Source organism: Peromyscus maniculatus, chromosome 14 (assembly GCF_049852395.1).
Source record: "Peromyscus maniculatus bairdii isolate BWxNUB_F1_BW_parent chromosome 14, HU_Pman_BW_mat_3.1, whole genome shotgun sequence".
Lineage (NCBI taxonomy): Eukaryota > Metazoa > Chordata > Mammalia > Rodentia > Cricetidae > Peromyscus > Peromyscus maniculatus.
Window position 1 is genome coordinate 72,578,177 of NC_134865.1, and position 18,798 is coordinate 72,596,974.

At 38.8% G+C, this 18,798-nt stretch overlaps 1 protein-coding gene across 8 annotated transcripts in view; it reads right to left on the reverse strand.

Annotated features, from left to right (window-relative positions):
- LOC102913133 (cation channel sperm-associated auxiliary subunit beta-like) overlaps window positions 1-18,798 on the reverse strand; it is a 185,650-nt gene that overhangs the window by 77,978 nt on the left and 88,874 nt on the right. For all 8 annotated transcript variants that reach the window (XM_076551269.1, XM_076551272.1, XM_076551273.1 and 5 more), the window contains 2 exons: window positions 18,555-18,713; window positions 15,545-15,689 (listed from right to left, as the gene is read on the reverse strand). In XM_076551269.1, the coding sequence (XP_076407384.1) occupies window positions 15,545-15,689; window positions 18,555-18,713 (304 nt within the window). The remainder of the gene's footprint in view (window positions 1-15,544; window positions 15,690-18,554; window positions 18,714-18,798) is intronic.

The window sequence follows — 18,798 nt, forward strand, 5'->3', positions numbered from 1 at the left end:
GACACTTAAACTCTTAGATGATTTTCCTCCTTATTCTTTTAAAAGCTGTATTTTAAGTTTACCATGAACGTATTTTCGAGCTGACAAAAGTGTTTCAGGGCAATTTTGCCATCTTTAGCAGAAAAACTACCTTTCCCAGAATGCATTTCCCTTATATCAATCCATAATATCAGTTCCTTATATCATTTCCCTTATATCAGTCATTTCCCATAGTTCTTTTCAGGTCTGAGAGAGTCAACTGGTTCTCTTTTACCAGACTTGCTTACAAATTCTTGCCCGGGAGGTTTGAACAAAGTTTTTTGCTTTTGCAATGGGAGATTTGAACAAGCATTTTACATTTTCAGCTATGGCACATTGGGAGGTTTCTATTCTCTCCTCAGCTGGCTTCAACAGGTGTCTCATCTTCATTTGACACTGGCCCCGATCAGAACCGCACCTGCCTTGTTAGCGCGCATTGAGGCTGCCATTTCTGATAGCAACTTTCCTGGTGTTTGCGTTAGCCAGTCAGTGAAAAACAAGATCATGTACAACAGCTTTTCCACAGCTCTTCCAGAGAGATTTTCTCCCACTGATCTTATTCTCATTTTGCTAGTTCCTCCCCCCCAACTCCAGATGCAGAGATTCAGCTATCTGTCTGCCACTCGGTACCTCTGCTAGCTGCCTTTGGAGGTAGGGGCTTTTTTTCTCCCCCTCAATCTGCCTCAAACTCTAGCAGCTTTGTCAGGTCATGCATTTTCTGGGGAGGAATCTGTCCCCTCTGTTTCTTCAGAGTCTTTCTCCCTGACAGTATCCAGTTTGGTCTCAGTTTATCCCCTCTACCCCAGAAACAGTTTCCGACACTACAGTGGTGGCTTTCCCTGCTACTGAAGGTAGGGGCTTTTGTCCATTTCTGTTTTTGGGGTCTGTGTGGTTTGCATACAGACTGAAAATCTAACGGGAGGTTTTTGCCATTTCTAAACTCCAATTAGGACAGGTGTTTTGCCTCATCAGGCCTTCACCTGGCCCAGTCCCTCAGTGGGTTGTGTTTGCTTGTCTGGGTGCTCAAGGACAGAGCTTATGCCAGAGGATAACACTCCCTCATCTCATCGGGAGTCAGTTGAAACAAAGCTTTTCTCAAAGAGGTGCTTTCTGTGACAGAAAAGAAAGCTTTACTCCTGGATAGTTCTGTTCTGCCCTAGCTGGGCTCTTTCCCCAGACAGCATTCTGACTCAGCAGCACGACTGCTTCAGACACAGTTCAGCTTTACTGTTTTCCCAGAAAGGTCCTTTCTCTGATAGGAAGGCTTTTCTCAGATTTCTTTTTGCAGCTGTGGACCTATCAACTTGTAGGAAAGCACACAACTGTGCCGTTCCCACCCGCTTTAGTTTTGTTTGTTAATTAGCAATCTTCCCCTGGGTCCTGCACCTTCCTGCCTCAGCTCTGTACTCCAGGAAGTTTACAACTGCAGGAACCCTAGTATCCCCCGAAATGCACTCCAACTCAGAGACGCTGGCCAGTCGCCTCTGGGTTTTTGCTCAGAAGGGAGGATACAATGCTAACAGAGTTTGCATTGCTTCAGGGGATCTTTGCATTAGGACGATTAGGAGCACCTTTTCATTCTGAAATGCTCCACTCAAACAAAACCCTTGATGCCTCAACTCAGCTTGTAACTGAAAAGCTTGGCTTTTTTGCCTTTCTCAGGTAAAGTTTCCTGCACTTTTGGGCTTTCTGTAGCTCTTTACCCACACTCTCCCAAGCGTTTCCCTCAGGGTACTCTGACCCACTGTCTTTTACTAGCTTGAAGAGACAGAGCTTAGAGAGGTTTTTAGGAACTTGTCCCTGCCTCCTGCATTGCAGGGAGGATTTTTAAAGCTTAAAGAGAACTTAGAGGTTTTGCTGTCTTAAGAGATTTGTTGTTTTCCCATAGCACTAATCACAGGCGGTCCCCATATTAATCTTCAGGTGATTCTAATTTGTCCTTCTGAGAGAGTTCTGAAAGGCTTTAGTTTTTAAAGAGCTTTTAGTTTGAGAAAGATTAAGGCTTTTTAGAGAGCTTTTCCCCCAAAAATTTTCCAAGAAAAGCTTTATATTTTAAGAGAAAGATTTTTCCCCCCCCAGGAGAGAGAAAGACCAACTTTTCCCAAAACTTACCAACTTTTAAACTTTGACTTCTTACACCCCCATTTTTGCCTCAGGGAGAAATTACTTTCTCCTGCTGCTTGGACTTAGCATTTCAGCTGTCCCCAGGTCAAAAGCTTCCATAGGAAACGTTTTCTTCCCCATAAACTCAGAGAAGAGCTTTTTTACTACCAGTAAAGCCTAAAGATTTTCCCCCAGTTTGCATTCATAGGCCCCCAAAGTTAGAAAATTGAAGACTTTTTCTGTCTAGTTGCCTTACTTATTTTTTCCTACACAATCTTACACTTCAAATTTTTCCTACACTATATTACTATGCTATACCTTATACTTATTTTTCACAGATAGAAATTGAGAAAGGGATAGAAGATAGAAAATTTTGACAGAAGAGAATTTCGCTGCAGCATCGGACATCCTTCCAGTCCGCTTTCCTTTTCTCTCAAGGATAAAACCCCTGCCTCTTAATAATAATAATAATAATAATAATAATAATAATAATAATAATAATAAATATATATTATATTTTCCATAACACCGGCATGCCTTTCCACTGGCAGGGCTGACCCACACTTTCGCCAAAAACTCTGTAATAAAACTATTATTTTTATCTTTAGTCCCTGTTCATTTGTCTTAGTCCCCCCTTTTTTTTGTCCCCCCCTTTTTTTCTTTAGTCCCTTTTTTTCTCTTTTCTTTAGTCCCTGTTTGTGGTGCCATTCTGTGGGGCATTTACCCACCAACCCTATAGCTCCCCAGAGTTTTCTTGAGTGTGAGCATCAGGAAATATTAGATAAAGGATTTATTGCAGAGAATTTTTTGGAGATAAACAGATAGAAAATAAAGGATAGCCTCGAGAGGGCCTGGAACCTATTCCAACGGGCCCGACTGTCTTTGCCCCAGGGTTTTTATAGAGATGCCAAGGGGGAGGGGAGCAAAAAACCTCCTCCCCCAGCACAGCCAAGTGCAGACCATCTCAGACACCTGCACTCAGGCCGGTGGTCCTAATCATCCTCTATGCGGACCTGCTAGGTAAAGCCATGAGGAACCTGAGAACAGTCTCACACAATTCTGCATTGTCTGCTCAGTTCTTTTGACCTATGGTGTCATTGAATTTGCATACTTTTTTGTCTAATTTTTGATGTGAAGACTTGTCAGTTGGCAAGAATGAGCTAGAGAAGTTGCCCCCTACTTCTGTTTTAGGGTTAATCTGTGGCTTAACAGCTAATAGTATTTGTTTGATGTATGTTGTGGAATATTACTTTAACTGTGTAAGGGTGCATTACATTTGTTTATGCTGCATTTGTTTAATGATGCAAAGATGTGTTGCTTTACCTGCCTAAGGCACTTGATTATTCTAATAAAAAGCTGAATGGCCAATTGCTAGGAGGTAGAGGGATAGGTGGGACTAATGGGCAGAGAGACTAAATAGGAGGAGGAATCTAGCCTCAAGAACAGAGGAGGAGAACAAGGAAGAAAGAGAGGGAGTTGTCCTGGGCCAGACTCTTCAGTATGAAGGACTCCTTCAAGTATTTGCTGTAGAGTTGACTTAGTGGTCATATGTTATGCTAGCCTATTTTTATCATTGAAAGTTTTATTTTTTTTCCCTGCAATTACTACAGATATCTTTGCTGGAAAAAGTAGTCTGGGGTTGGCGGCTATTGTCTTTTAAAACTTACAATACATCTTACCAAGCCATCTTTGCTTTTAAAGTCTTAGGTGAATAATTTGTTCTTATTTTGATGGGCTTGACTTTATATGTGACTTGGTCTTTCTTTCTTGCTAGTTTCTTTTGTTATGCATTTTAATGTTTTGATTAAAATGACATGGGGAGTTTCCTTTCAGGTCTGTCTGTTTAGTGTCTAAATGCTACATGCATCAAGACTGCCATTTCTTTTCCTACCTCAGAGAAGTTTTTGTTATTATTCTTTAAAAAATGGTTTCTATGTCTTTAGAACCAGATTCTTGTACCTCTATGCCTATTATCAACAAATTTGGTCTTTTTCAGAATATTGCATGTATCTTGAAATTGCAACTGTTGTCCTTTTATTATTTCATTTTTGTCCTTGTTTTATTGTTTTAGTTTTATCACTTGTCTTCAAGCTCAGCTATTTCATCTTCCTCTTGATCTGTTCTATTGGGGAGATTTTGTGGAGGGCTTTTTATTTGACTTATGTTTTCCATTTCTGGCAATTCAGATTGTTTTACTACCTTTGTTGACTTCATCTTTTATATCTTGTATTGTCTTCCTTATTTTCATTCATCTGTTTGTGTACACAATCAGGAACTCATTTTATTCTTCGAACATGTTTAAACCATTCTTTTGAATTCTCTGTCTGGGATTTCAAATAACTCACTCTAATTATATGCCAGAACTGTAGGATTAAGAAATTTTGAGTTATATTGTCACGTGTTTGTGTGTTTCTTATGCTATTGAATTGGGATTTACTCATCTGGTATTATTTGCTTGTTAAATTCATTTTTTATCAGCTCTATCATTTCAGTTGAAATACTTGTAATGTTCACATGGGACTTGGATGTGGTAGAATTGGGTAAGCTAACTGAAGACCTTCAGCACTTCCTTTTCTCTTCCAAATCCTATCCCCTAGTCTCATCCCTAGCTCAGCATCCCTATAATACCTGCTGTAACACTTTACCCCCACCACCTCCATCTACTGTGGATCCCACAGATCTTCCCCTCCTAATGCCCCTCTTGGACTTGTTGCTTTATCTCAGCCTGCAACTTCAGCAGGCACTCCCTGATTACCCACAGGCCATTCCTGCCAGGGAAGTAGATAGGCTGACTGTAGATCTATCTTCCCCTTTCCTTCTGTTTCTCCAGATCCAATCTCCCCAGTCTCATCCCTAGCACTATAGCAGACTTTCTGTGACTTCTCTTCACTGTCTACCCCCATTCCAAGAAGACTAAATAAGAAAAGCCTGGTTGAAGACTCTGTTCGCCTCTCTCCCTTCAGACCCCTAGCCTATCCTCATTCCTAAAGGTCGGCACCCAATACTCAGAAACACATTTACCTGGAACCTCCAGTGCCCATACCTATGAGGTTCACAGAAAGTTTTCTATCAGGTAACACACAGCCATCACACTCTCCTAAAATCCAGAGTGGAAACAGAAATGGAACAAAACACTAACCCAACGAAGACAATCAGAAATCAGCACCTAGACCTGTAATTATCCCAATCCCAAAAGCTGCAATGCCAGTGTAAAAACATAATCAATAATGGCCAGGACAATATTCTCCAATAAGAGCCCAGCAACCTTACTACAGCAGGCTGTTAATATTCTAACAGCCGAAGCACAAGAAAAAGACCTTAAAACTGCCTGTATGAAGATGATAGTGGTCTTTTAAAAGGAAATGAATAAATCCCTTAAAGAAATCCTGGAAAACACAAATAGAAGGTACAATCCACAACCTCAGGAAAGCTAGGTAACAAGGAGGACCCTAAGAGAGACATGCATGGATCCCCCTAGGAAGAGGAAATAGATAAGATCTCCTGAGGAAATTGGGAGTGTGTGTGTGTGGTGGGGAGGAGTAAGGGGAGGTGGAATGAAAACATGAGGGAATGGGATGGTTGAGTTGGGGGAGGGACAGACAGGGAGAGCAAAGAAAGATATCTTGATAGAGGGAGCCATTATAGGGTTAGGGAGAAACCTGGTGCTAGGGAAATTCCCAGGAATCTACAAGAACAAATCCAGCTAAGACTCCAAGCAATAGTGGAGAGGGTGCCTGAACTGGCCTTCCCCTGTAATCAGACCGATGACTACACTAGTTGTCATCATAGAACCTTCATCCAGTCACTGAGGGAAGCAGATGCAGAGATCCACAGCTAAGTACTGGGCTGAGCTCCTGGAGTCCAGTCGAAGAGAGGGAGGAGGGATTATATGAGCAAAGGGGTCAAGATCATGATGGGGAAACCCACAGAGACAGCTGACCTGAGCTAGTGGAAGCTCACTGACTCTGGACTGACAGCTGGGGAACCTGCATGGGAGCAAACTAGGCCCTCTGAATGTGGGTGACAGTTGTGTGGGTTGGGCAGTTTGTGGGGCCACTGGAAGTGGGACCAGAATTTATCCCTAGTACATGAACTGGGTTTTTAGAGCCCATTCCCCATGGAGGGATGCCTTGTTCAGCCTTGATGCAGAGGGGAGGGCCTTGGTCCTGCTTTAACTTGATATGCTATGCTTTGTTGACTCCCCATGGGAGGCCTTACCAACTCTGAGGAGTGGATGGGGTTTTGGGGTGGGGGGGAAGGTGGGTGGTGAGTGGGAGGAGGGGAGGGAGGGGGAACTGTGGTTGGTAGGTAAAATGAAAAAAAAAAGCTTCTAAATAAAAAAAGATAAGGGGAAAAAATAAGAAAATAAACCTCCCAATTTAGGAGAGAAAAAAAAAAAGAAAAAAAAAAGAGAGGTCCTGATGGAAAAATCTCTAAACAGGTTACAGTGTGTTTTGCAATGTATGTAGACTTAAGTAAGAAAAGAAAAAGGGTTTAGTCACAGAAAAAAAATGCAGGAAATTCAGGACACCATGAACTGATTTAAACAATGAATAATAGGCATGCTGGAAGGAGAAGAAACTTAGGTCAAAAGCATGGAAAATATTTCTAACAAAATCACAGTAAATTTCCCCAAACCCAAAGAAAGAGACGCCTATTAGAGTAAAAGAAGCACATGAAAATGAAATATACAGAACCAGAAAAGAAATTCCCTGCAACACACACTAATAAAAATACTGAATGAACAGAACAAAGAAAGGATATTAAAAGGTCATGCAAGGGAGGGGAAAAAGGAAAGAAACCAATCACATATAAAGACATGCCCATTAAAATAGCTCGACTTTTTTATGGAGACTCTGTAAGCCAAGAGAGCATGAATGGATGTTCCAAAAGCTCTAAGATACAACAGATGACAGCCTAGACGACTATACCCACCAAAACAATCAATAACAGTTGATGAAGAAAAACAACATTTCATGATACAAACAAATTTAAGCAATTTCTATCCACTAAGCTAGCTCTACAGAAGATGCTAGAAGGAAAAGTTCAGTCTGAAGAGAAGGTTAACTTCATCCAACAGGATACAAGGGATAGTCCCAGAACAATTAATCAAAAGAAGTGGAAATAACACAGGATACAAAAATATCAGGAATCAATAAACATTACTTATTGATAACTCAATATTAATGGTCTTAATTCTTCAATTAAAAACATAGACTAACAGACTGAATTTGAAAACAGGAGCTGTCTTTGTGCCACATCCAAGAAACACACCTCACCATCAGGATAGATATCACCTTAGGGTAAAAGGATAGAAAAGAGTATTCCAAGGAAACAGACCCAAGAATCAAGGAGGCTTAACTATTTTAAAGTCTAACTAAGTGGACTTGAAACTAAAACCAATCAGTAGAGATGGGGAGAGAAACTACATATCATTAAAGGAAAAATCTACCAAGAAGATATAATTCTAAAGATGTCCACACGAAACACAAGGACACACAAGTTTAAAAAGGAAATACAACTACAGCTAAAGTCACCTATTGTTCCTAATGCAGTGGTAGTAAGTGATTTTATCATCCCACTCTCACCATTAGATAGGTCATCCAGACAAAAACTTAACAGAGAAATTCTGGAGATAAATAATAAAATAAATCAAATGGACCTAACAGACATTTACAGAACATTCCACTCAAACACTTGTATACTAATGTAATGTAGTATAGTACAGTATAATATATTAATATAATATAACTATTATAATATACTTTCTTTTCAGAAGCCTATGGAACTATCTACAAAACTGACACATATCAGGACACAAAGCAAGTCTAAACAGATATATAAAAAAACAACAAAATAGTACCATGCATCCTATTTGACCACCATGGATTAAAGCTGGCAAAAGAAATGTCAGAAAGTATAAAACTCATAGAAACTGAACAATTCACTATTGAAAAAAACAGTTCATTACAGAAATGAGTAAAAAAATGTAAAACTTTTTAGAATTGAATAAAATAAAAACACAGGCAAACTCAAAACTATGGGGCACATTGAAGGCAGTTCTAAGAGGCAAGTTCATAATCCTAAGAGACTACATAAAATACTATAGAATTCTAATATCAATAACTTAATGATATACTTGAAAACTCTAGAAAAATAAGAAGATATAATTTTTTAAAAAAAGTAGATGGGAAGAAATAAACTCAGGGCTGAAATCACTGAAATGTAAACAAACAAAAACAACACAAGGAATCAAAGATATGAAGAGTTGTTTTTTTGAAAAAAATAAGAAAACTTGACAAACCAATAGCTAAATTAGTCAAAATATGGAAAAGATACAAAATAATAAAATTAGAGATGAAAAGTAAGACATTACAATAGATGCTAAGGAAATTCAGAGAATTTTGACATATTAATCTGCATACCACCAAACTGAAAAACCTAAGAGAAATGGATGAATGTCTTGATTATATATATATAATCAAGATTAAATAAATAATTTAAACAAGCTTATAACACCTAGTGATATAGAAGCAATAATTAAAAATATTCCAACCAAAAAAAGCCCAGGACGGATTCAGTGCAGAATTCTACCATATCTTCAAAGAAGAACTAATGCCAAAGAATCCTTAAATTATTCTGAAAATAGAAACTGAATGAACATTCCCCAATTAATTTTATGAAGCCACTATTACCCTGATACCAAAGCCACGTAAATATCCAACAACTAAAAGAAAATTATAAGACCAATATCCCTTATGAACATATATGTAAAAATTCTCAGTCTGTCATGGCACTGGGTGGAAACATGCTTTCTATTCGGAGCCCAGGGTGATCCACTCCCAGCCTGAGTGCAGGTCTCTTGACCCTACTCATAGCTGGCCACAACCCTCTTGTTTGCCATGTGGTGATGAGGGCAAGGGAAAGATGCCCTCGTGTAGCACAATTTTTCTTTTCTTTTCTTTTCTTTTCTTTTCTTTTTTCTTTTCTTTTCTTTTACAATACCATTCAGTTCTACATATCAGCCATGGATTCCCCTGTTCTCCCCCCTCTCCCCCCAGCCCACCCCCCATTCCTACCTCCTCCAGGGCAAAGCCTCCCGCGAGGACTGAGATCAACCTGGTAGACTCAGTTCAGGCAGGTCCAGTCCTCTCCTCCCAAACTGAGCCAAGTGTCCCTGCATAAGCCCCAGGTTTCAAACAGCCAACTCATGCAATGAGCACAGGACCCGGTCCCACTGCCTAGATGCCTCCCAAACAGATCAAGCCAATCAACTGTCTCACCTATTCAGAGGGCCTGATCCAGCTGGGGGCCCCTCAGCCTTTGGTTCACAGTTCATGTGTTTCCATTCGTTTGGCTATTTTTTTTTTCAGTAATTGAGTAAAACTGAAATTTATTATAAGCCACAGTCATCCTAGGGACCTCCATGCTATATATATAGCCTCTATGGTTCTATGGGTTGTGGTCTGATTGTTCTTTATTTTATATCTAGAATCCACTTATGAGTGAGTACATACCCTGACTGTTTTTCAGGATGATTTTTTCTAGTTCCATCTATTTGCGAATTTCATGCTTTCATTGTTTTTCTCTGCTGAGTAGTACTCCATTGTGTATATGTACCACATTTTTTTTCATCTATTCTTCAGTTGACGGGCATCTAGGTTGTTTCCAGGTTCTGGCTATTACAAATAGTGCTGCTATGAACATAGCTGAGCATGTATCTTTATGGTATGAATCAGCATTCCTTGGGTATATGCCCAAGAGTGGGATGGCTGGGTCTTGAGGTAGTTCGATTCCTAATTTTCTGAGAAACCGCCATACTGATTTCCACAGTGGTTGTACAAGCTTACATTCCCACCAACAGTGGAGGAGTGTTCCCTTTGCTCCACATCCTCTCCAACATTGACTGTCATTGGTGTTTTTGATGGTAGCCATTCTGACAGGTGTAAGGAGGTATCTCAGAGTCCTTTTGATTTGTATTTCTCTGATGATTAAGGATGTTGAGCATTTCTTTAAATGTCTTTCAGCCATTTGTGATTCTTGTTTTGTGAATTCTCTGTTTAGCTCTTTAGCCCATTTTTTAATTGGACTGTTCAGTATTTTGATGTCTAGTTTCTTGAGTTCTTTGTATACTGTGGAGATCAATCCTCTGTCAGATGTGGGGTTGGCGAAGATCTTTTCCCATTCTGTTGGCTGTCTTTTTGTCTTATTGACTGTGTCTTTTGCCCTGCAGAAGCTTCTCAATTCTGAGAGGTCCCATTTATTAATTGTTGTGCTCAGGGTCTGTGCTGTTGGTGTTTTATTTAGGAAATGGTCTCCGGTGCCAATGCGTTCAAGAGTGTTTCCTACTTTCTTTTCTATTAAGTTTAGTGTAACTGGATTTATGTTCAGGTCTTTGATCCACTTGGACTTGAGTTTTGTGCATGGTGACAGATATGGATCTATTTTTAATAAAAATTAATTAATTAATAAAAAAGTCCACTTGAGACCAAGTATATTCCACAATAATAGGTAATCTTTCCTCAATATTTTGCATCAAAGGACCTCCGTTAATGAATTCATTACAGAGGACCTTATCACCTTTTATGCCACAACCAACCTCTTTACTCAACGAGGTCCTGCACATCTTATGGGAGGGACTAACTGTTGAGTACATCTGATCTTTCCTTCCATTCACTCTCCCCAACCCCCAGATCTATCCCCAAACTCTAGACTTGAACCAGGATGTACATTCTGCACAGCGGCCTTGCCCGTGATTTCTGAATTCATTCCATCTAAGCCATATCCAATCTGTAGCCTAAACCTGACCTACATATTCTGTATTCTGTAACAGTCTTTGACATCTAATATAGACACAGAACTAACAAAAGAAGTCCACATTCCTAGATCTTACTGCAAAAATACATACTATGAAAGATCTGGGCAGTATTTCCTTCTCCCAAATCCACCAGTTCCATAGAAATGTTATCCAACAAAAATTACCTAGCCAAACCCCAGGACACAGAATTTAAAAGGACAATCATAAACGTCATCAAGAGTTCAAGGAGTTTAAAGAAGGCACACAACCTGCTTGGTAAACTCATAGAGAAACTGTAAGAGAGTAAGTGCCAGAGTGATGCCAAGAAAACACAAACATTAAGGATTATGGAAATGATGAGGACACCTAGAGCTTGAGAACAGAATTCAATAAGGAGAATCAGTGAAGAGGAGTCAAGCTAAAATGATTATGGAATTGAAAAACCCAATAAAACAACTAGGACATTGTAAAGCCTTGCAAGTAGAATGAATCAAGCAGAGGACAGACTATCAGGATCTGAAGATAAAGTAGAGAATCTAGAAATAAGAAAAAACAGGAACATATTTTAAAAACACAGGAAAATAATGTAGAGGAAGTGTGGGATACTATGAAAAGACCAAATCTTAGAATTGTAAGAACAGATAAGGGAGAAGAATCCCAGGTCAATGGTATAGACCAAATCATCTATAAGATCATAGAAGAAAACTTCCTCAAACTAAGAAAAGACACACACATACAAATACAAGGAGCACACAGAACACCAAATCAACAAAAGAGACCAGAAAAGAAAATCCACACAGCATATTATAGTTAAAACACTAGGCATACATAATAAAGGTAGTCTATTGAAACCTATAAGAGAGAGAGAGAGAGAAAAAAAGAAGTCACATATAAAAGAAAACTTACCAGGGTAATAGCTAATTTCAGTGGTAACTTAAAAATCCAGAATAGCCTGGAGCAATATATTCCAAGTTCCAAAAGACCACAACTGCCAGCCTAGATTACTGTACCCAGTAAAACTAGCTGCCATAGTTGAAGGAGAAAGAAAATCTTTCCGTAATCCAAACAGCCTTAAAGGACTTATACCCAGTGGACCAATCCTAAACAAAATACAGGAAGCAATACTTTCAGCTGAAGAGGGGAATAAGCACAGCCAGGAGACTTTACAAAGAAAATAAAAGAAGCTATAATTACTGAAACACAAAACACAAACAGTATCACTGCAAACAACACATAGATTTTTTTTCAAGAATAATTTCAAATATTAATGGCTTAAATTCTTCAATCAAAAGAGAGAGGCTGGTGGAATGGATCAAGAAACAAAATGCACCTATTTGTTGTCTATAAGAAACTCACTTTAGCATTAAAGATGGGTACCACCATAAAGTGAAATGGTGATAGAAAGTCAAATAAGATCAGGAATCAAATAAGTACGACCATACTAATGTCTGACAAAATAGACTTGAAACTAAAACTAACCAGAGGAGATAAAGAGAGAAACTTCATTCTAATCAAGGGCACAATTAACTGAGAAGATACTACCCTCCTAAGCATAGCCATACCAAACTCGAAATGTATACACTTTCATAAAAAGTATACTATTGGAGTTAAAGACACAGATTAGCATCAATCCATCCATAGTTAGTGATTTCAAAACCCATTTGTCCAAAGACAGGTCATTTGGATGTAAAATAAATGCAGAAACATCAGAATTAAATGGCATCATACATCAAATGGACTTAACAGATATCTACATCACATTCTGCCTAAACACTGAGGAATACACTTTCTACTCAGCATTATATGAAAGCTTTTCTAAAATGACCACATCATAAGGAATCATATTATTATCTACTTACCAAAAATTAAGTGTAAGTGTGTGTGTGTGTGTGTGTGTGTGTGTGTGTGTGTGTGTGTGTGTGTGTGTGTATGTATCTGTACATGCATATAATTTTTGAAATGAAATTTCTCACCTGGGCTAATAATGCTGCTCCAAGAGCCACAGACTATCTAACAAATACCCCAATACTAGGCATGAGAAACTCTCAAGTTGTTGGTCTGGGAAGCCCCAAAATTTCCCAAGCATTATAGGCTATTGCTGTTGCCCTTGGTTGCTTCCCAGAGGTTGATGGTAGGTCCTATTGCTGAAGTCACCTTGCAGTTTCAACAGAGGATCCATGCTGGATCTGACTTGAAAGCATCCAGAAGGTACCATGCAAGCTTACAAGGGAGGGAAGAAGCCATTAGTTCCACATAGCTATCAAACCTATGAATTGCAACAATTACCAGCATGACATGATAACCCTAAGGGTACAATAGTGGCATGTGGTTTGAAGGAAAATGGCCTCCAAAGGGAGTGGCATTATTAGGAGGTGTGGCTTTGTTGGAGGAAGTGTGTCCTTGTGGGGGTGAGCTTTAGGTCTCCTATGTGTGGTGATATTTTATTTGTATGTTAATAAATAAAGTTTGCCTGGAGATCAGAGGAAATAGCAAGCCATTTTATGTAAACATAGAAGTCAGGCAGTGGTAGCACATGCCCTTAATCTGATCACTTATCAGGCAGGATCTCTGTGTGTTCAAGACCATACTAGAGAACAGAGCCAAGCGTGGTGACACATGCCTTTAATCACAGTATCAACCATAGAGACTTGGAGGTTTGTACAGACAGGCAGTGACAAGGAAATAAGGTAGCTGGGCTAAGAGCCAATGAGAGGGCAGAACAGCAAATCAATAAAGGCACAGGTAGATAGGAAGTAACTCACTTTGGAAGCTGTGGAGTGGTGAGGTAAATTTAGTTGGTGCCTATTCTTATTTCCCTAATCTCTAAGGCTTTCACCCCTATATTTGGCTCAATGTTTTTTTTTTATTTAATAAGACCACTTAGAAATTCGTCTATACCTATGCTCAAGCTACTCCCAGTGAGTCAGACCATTTCCTGTTGTCTGCAAGATGTAGGACTCTCAGCTACCTCTCTAGCACCATGTCTGCCTGCATGCCACCGTATCCCACCATGACGATAATGGACTGAACCTCTCATCTGTAAATGAACTGCTACAATTAAATGTATTCCTTTATAAGAGTTGCCTTGGTCATGGTATCACTTCACAGCAATAGAAACACTAAGACACATATCTTGGTGGTAATCAACAGCTCTTTTACTATTCCTATCAATAAGAGGAAAGACACGACTGGTAGAAATCTAAGTAACTACTCTGGGTTTCTGAGATCATGGATCTTGGATGGGAATTTATAACCACCACTTTGCTAAACCAGCATAATTCCTAATTGTATTCTAAATATTTATCATTAAATCCATAGTTAAATGTAGCTTTCAGCCCTTGTCAAAGAAATTTCTATTTTCAATGGACAGCCATTACAGGGAAGCACAACTAATCAAAAGGCAGAGAACAATGGCCATGTGGTTCTCAGCTACAACTGATACACTGACAATACAACTCTTGCACTATATGCTCAGGTAATATTGTGGAAGAAAGACTGGAAGAGCCAGAAAGGGGAGTCAGGGTTTCTTCTGTGTGTACTCACTAGAAATATCAGGGGAGATATACCTATGAAGTCCCAACAATATGACTCCCAAACAAGACTCGAACAAATTACCAACAGAGAAAGAACTACAGGCAAGTAAGGAATGCTGAGAGAAGGAGAAATAGCCTTCCCCAAGAAAGAGTATCCTGATACATTTGTCCATATCAAGTGGTCAGTGGTGAAATATGTGTGTGTGTGTGTGTGTGTGTGTGTATGTATATGTATATATGTAGAATCACATTATATATTATTATATACAGTATATGGACTGAACAGATTGTGTGCCTGTGGGTATACATTTCACAACACTTAATGAAATATAGGAATTTAAGAGAAAGAGGGGCAACATACATGGTAGGGTTTAGAGGGAAGAAAGGGAAAGGAAAATCACGTAATCATATTTTAATAAAAATCATTAACAAAATAGAAAAAATAATTCACTACAAGAAGATTTCAAAAACTCAATGAGAGAATGAGAAAATGAAAATGCAGATCAGAGGGATATAGAGATATGAGGACCATTCCCTTCATGATTCAGGTCCTGAGTCTGGTTGGCAGCATTCAACTGTATTGGAAGGGAACAGGCAATGGTAGGTTAGTTCAGTCACTACTAGCTGTTTCTTTCATTGTGCAATTAGCTGACAGCCTTGTTGCTTGATCAAGGACACTGTGAGAAAATGGAGGCAAATAATCATTCATATAGTGCCACCTCTTAAGTTTCTGTGACCTAAGATGATCTACTTTATCAGCAAGATCAAAGCAAACACCACCTTCTTTTACATTGTGTTTGTGAGTATTAAATGATATGCTATCTATAACATGTGGAGCAGAATTCTATCTCTATTGTGGCATGTACAATTATTTGGTTTGGGGAAAGTACACATCACTGAGAATATAGCATGCTAACGCAGGGTTCTTTTTTTTTATGACTATTCATCATATGATTTGTCTCTGTAGATCCAACAAATCCATTACCCACTGTATTTGAGGCCTTATGATTAGTTGGTTAATATAATATGTTTTTTAAACATTTGTGACCCACATGTTGAACGAATTTAGAACCCCAAATTGAAAATTTCTTACCTGCCTTTGTCATGTAAATCCTTCCATTTTTTGTAATCAAAGATATTTCTGAAGTATAAAAACTATGAGCAGTCTTCCTTACATAGTTACTTAGAAAGTCACACACTAATTCAAAAGTATTGCCACCATCCATTGAAAGCCATACCTAAAGGAATAAAGAGATAATACCTTGCTAACAACTGCCTCTAATTTTCAAATTTAGCTATTAGCCTAATTTTCCTACAAAAGAAAAAAAAATGCAGTACTATTTTCTTCATATCTCTATATCCATCACGAACTCAGTCACACATATGCAGAGGGGTGTGTGTGTGTGTGTGTGTGTGTGTGTGTGTGTGTGTGTGTGTGTTACATGCATGGGAAAACTACAGGATGACATTGAATGGATTCCTCTATTGTGTGCTCTACCTTACTGAGAAAAAGTCTTTTATTGAACAGAAAGTTTATTGCTTTGGACGCGTTGGCTGGACAGTGACCTCTCTGGATCTGTCTGTCTCTGCTCCCTAGTGCAGTTGTTTTAAATATATAGGCACAGTCATGCTCAGCCTTTTACATCGGTGTTGGGGATCTGAACTCTGGTCCTCATGCTTTCAGAGCAAGTGAAACCAGCTGAGCCAACTTCCTAGCCCCACATACTGCATTTTCAATTTGTATTTTTATGATACTTAGGAACTGTACTATCTCTTCACATGTTTGTTTCTGTTTTCATTTCACTGAAATGCCTCTTTGTGTCATTTCTCTTTTTAGCTATTAAGTTTTCCTGTTAAAAATATTTTGCCTGAATTCTTTCATTATTGTTATTTTTTAATTCTCCCCTCGATTGTCAAGCCTATATCCTTGAATTACTTAAATATTGTGGCATCTATATTGTGGTTTTTCATCTCTCCAAGCTGGGGATAGAGGTACAATTCTATAATCCTAGCATTTGGGAGGCTGAGGCAGGCAAGTTCAAGACTAGCTTCATCTATATATTGCTGTCCAGGCTAGCCTGTACTAGAGTGTAATACTCTGTCTCAAAGAAAAACAAAATAGAGGAACACAAGCCCAAGTGACTAGTAATACACCAGATCTTTTATTCCCAATATAAGTGTCATTCACAGTATAGCTTATGTTAACAGGGCTTTTTTTTGGTCAGCATTCTTAAAATCATATCAATATTAGCCATTACATATTTGTTTCCACAAAAGTTGTTCTGATTGTTTAGACTCTTAATTCCTCAGTCCGTTATGAGGGATGGTTCTCTGTCTCATCTCTTAGACTAGTTTTGTTGAACAGCATCTAAAGCCTTTTCAATTCACTTCCAGCTATTTATTGCCCATAGTCAAAATACACATATGAAAAATTTGAATCATAGAGTCTATTGGCAGTATCCCTGATTTACATATATTCTAGCCATGAAATCTGACAGGTACAGTAAACTCTTCCAAAAATCAGTTTTATACACAGAACCTAAGAATTCTAGAACAAAATATGATGGAGCAGTCACAAGGCAAAAAATGAGAGCAAATTTGGCTAACGTTGGAATTCTACCTCAGTCAGGGTAATACAGAGAAATCAAAATGGCTCAGGGGTGTTAGACATTTGCTTAAAGGATGTGTGAAGCAATCTAGACACAGTAGGATATATGGGTAAAAATGACAATGGCCCGAGGAGAAATTAGAGGTTCTGAACTGTTAGTATAGGAACTAAAAGAAGAGTTTCAAGAAGCCCTAATGCCAGGATGTCACCTTATACATCTGCAATTTTGTATACAGTAGAGACTGTAAGCCAAGAAATCATAAGCATTGTTAAAATAAAAATGGTTTCTATGCAAATATACACTAGATTTGTAAGTTGGGAGGCACAGATCCAGTAGAAATCAAGTATGTGTTATGTCAAGGTGACAGAGACTGAATGAATTAACAATGAGGTAAGGTGCTAAAAATCAACCTAACAACTTCTGGTAGGCCTTGTCAGTTGCCCAAGTTGTTTTTCTTTGAGACAGAATCTCACACTGGAGCCAAAACTGGCCTTGGACCGACAGCAGTCCACCCACCTCTGCTCCAGTCTGCTGGGATCACAGGTGGGAGTCACTGTGTTTTGCTTCCCTGATTGTTTTCAGTGAGTTTAGATTGGTACTGCTTGTCTTTCCATATGTGTGATTCCTAGAGGGAGTTACTCATAAGCAATAGATGTCCTGAGATAGTCATCAAGTAAACAGCAATTCTAGATTAGACTGTCAATCTCGGGAGTCTTTAGCCACTTTCTATCAAAATAGAAATCATACTTTAAAGTTAATGGTTGAGGAGCTTGTATCTTTCAAGTAAAACTGTAACCTGTCATGTGGATCTCACAATCTCACAGAGAAACTCTGTTCTCTTTCTTGACTAAACTGCAGCCATCATAATTTTCATTTCCAGGGGAGAAATCCCACTGTGCAAGTGAACTGTGTGCATTCACTGGAAGTCACCACAGTGCTTTCTTGGTACTGAATTTCTTCATGTGTCATATTTTGTGCTCCTGACTTTGAACATGGCTGTTGACAGAGGTGTTTCGCCAAGCTTTACAAAGCTTTCAGGCTATCAAGACTGGAGGCCCAAGAATGGAGAATATCACCAGAAAGAGCTCAGATAGCAGTAGAGTCAGAAGAGAATGTATAGACAAAGTCAGAGAGAGAGAAGGCAATGTCAAGTGCCAGATATACCAGATAAAACATACTTTCAGTGGATTAATTGCAAAATCTAGGTCCTAGAATTGTAAAGAGTTGTAAATAGATTACACCTGACAATATTCAGAACCATGGTACTTCATGGCTCGGTTTTATCAGCCAGTGAACAAATTGAAAGGTTACAACTGACTACAGACCATTAAGCTTAACCCAAACAAACAGTTGATAAACATGTATTGTATTCCCATCTACTTCTCCCCTCTATATCAGCAGAGTCCTCTTGTTCTTTATGTACATAGTCACCCAGTCTAAAGAAGCTGGACTACTTACTCTAATTACAAAAGAATAAATTTTATGGCTTCATACCTGATTGCCATAAACATACAGAAAGTGGCTTCGGGGATGGAACACCATTCCAACTGGATGATAGAATGAGGAGGGAAATTGGAAATTTGGAAATTTTGGTTGAGAATTTGGTATCTCATTCTTGAGCACTGACACAGAGACAGAGATTCTTTTGGAATTCTAGATAAAACACAAGAAGTCTTAAGATTTATTCCATCCTTCTTTGTCCATGTTATAATTTCTAGACTTTCTCATGATTCAGTTT